Here is a 1871-nt window from a genome sequence, read left to right as displayed (position 1 = left end):
TTTTTCCCCCATGCATTTTTAAGTGAGACTTAAGTGTCCAAATACTTTTTTGGCCACTGTAGCTTTCATTCATACCTCATCTGGATGTATTTTTGTTTAGACTACAAAATGTCTGCTTGCCTCACATGTTCAATGACTAACACGGAGCATATATTCCCATATGGCCATATTTTTTGGCTTATGTTTGTTGGCCATATGGCAAACTCTTCTCTTTGTTCTTGCATATTCTTTTTACCCACCCAACAGAAACGTCTGCAGATTGATGGTGTTGGTCATGTCTTCTCATTGTCCCCTTGGTTCCACAGTGATGATTCTGGGTGTCACAATCCTACGGAAGAAATATCCCATGGCGAAGTATCTGTGTGTGTTTCTAATCATCGCCGGGGTCGCTCTCTTCCTCTACAAACCCAACAAAGGCTCCAGCACATCAGATGAACACAAATCTGGCTTTGGAGAGATGCTACTGGTTGTTCTTTCTTTTAATCTATTACATTCTCTCCCTTATTTACCATTTCCTGTTGTCTGGTTAAAGCAGATCTGATGTGTGTGTGTTTGACTGTAGCTGCTGTCTCTGACTTTGGATGGGCTGACAGGTGTAGCTCAGGACCACATGAGGGCACGGTACCAGACGGGAGCCAATCACATGATGCTGAACATCAACATGTGGTCCACACTGGTCCTAGGAATAAGTGAGTTATAAAAGAGAGATTAAATTATAGGAACACTGGCACTTCATTAGTGAAAATACTGGTTATTAAAGATAAAAGAATAAATGTTTATTATCACTTGAATGTAAGAACAGGACATACTGATTTTATTGACCCTTTGATCTGGGTGATATATTAGAAAATTCACAATAAATATTTTTTTTTCATGACTTCTGCATATGAGATTTACACAGATATTTTTCAGTGTGTCTGATTTTAAATTCAGTATTTAAAAAAAATTAAGTTGAATTTATTTCTGTGAATCTCATTAAATAATGCACTTCAGTGAATCATTTGAAAAGTTCTGACTCAACGATTAATTCATATCATCACTCAAAGTGTTCATGGAAGTCACTGTGTGGCAGTTATGAAAGTGTTTTAGTTATAAATACACTACAGTTGAAAAGTTTTGGGTCGGTAAGATTTAAAAAAAAAAAAAAATTAATAGTTTTATTTAGCAATGATACATTAAATTGATCAAAATGACAGTTAAGATATTTATTATGTTACAAAATATTGATATGTTTCAAATTCTTGAACTTTATATTAACCTTAATAAAAAAAAAAAGCTAAAAACCCTAAAAAAAAAAAAGTATCATAGTTTCCATAAAAATATTAAGCAGCACAACTGTTTTCATTCATTTTCTTATTAATAATTATAATAGGAAATGTTTGCTGCGCACAAAATCAGTATATTAGAATGATTTCTGAAAGATCATGTGACACTGAAGACTGGAGTAATGATGCTGAAAGCTTTGCTATCACAGGAATAAATTGCATATTAAAATAGAAAACCGTTATTTTAAATTGTAATAATATTTCACAATATTACTGTATTTATGATCATATAAAATCAGCCTGGGTGACCATAAGACTTGTTTCAAAAACCTTACTGACTCCAAAATTGTGAACAGTAGTGTGTGAGAGCAAATATTGCTGTTTAGTACCGTTTTGTCATGTTGGTGCATAAAATGAGAAGGACTAAATATCATTTTGGTATTCATGTAGTGAAAATCAGTGTTGAAAACATGCCATGATTATTTTTTAAACTAGATTTTTTCTCGATTTTATGGATTGCCTTAAACATTTATAATCTACTTGGCAAAAATGGATGTTTGGTTGAAATTGCTGCCTCTGTCATTCTTTTAAGCCATTTCAGAGCAA

General features: G+C 33.1%; 1 protein-coding gene across 1 annotated transcript; it reads left to right on the top strand.

The window, feature by feature from the left end:
• Positions 1 to 36: 36 nt before the first annotated feature.
• Positions 37 to 790, top strand: LOC107734050 (solute carrier family 35 member B1-like). The gene is made up of 2 exons (XM_016545922.1): positions 37 to 466; positions 563 to 790. The coding sequence occupies exons 1-2, from the start codon at positions 161 to 163 to the stop codon at positions 698 to 700; spliced, it is 444 nt and encodes a 147-aa protein (XP_016401408.1). The 5' UTR covers positions 37 to 160; the 3' UTR covers positions 701 to 790.
• The last annotated feature ends 1081 nt before the right edge of the window (positions 791 to 1871 follow it).

This window comes from Sinocyclocheilus rhinocerous, unplaced genomic scaffold, assembly GCF_001515625.1.
Source record: "Sinocyclocheilus rhinocerous isolate Xijiao unplaced genomic scaffold, SAMN03320098_v1.1 scaffold23788, whole genome shotgun sequence".
In the NCBI taxonomy this organism is placed as follows: domain Eukaryota; kingdom Metazoa; phylum Chordata; class Actinopteri; order Cypriniformes; family Cyprinidae; genus Sinocyclocheilus; species Sinocyclocheilus rhinocerous.
Note: the sequence above shows the minus strand (reverse complement) of the source record. Positions and strands in the feature narration are given on the sequence as shown.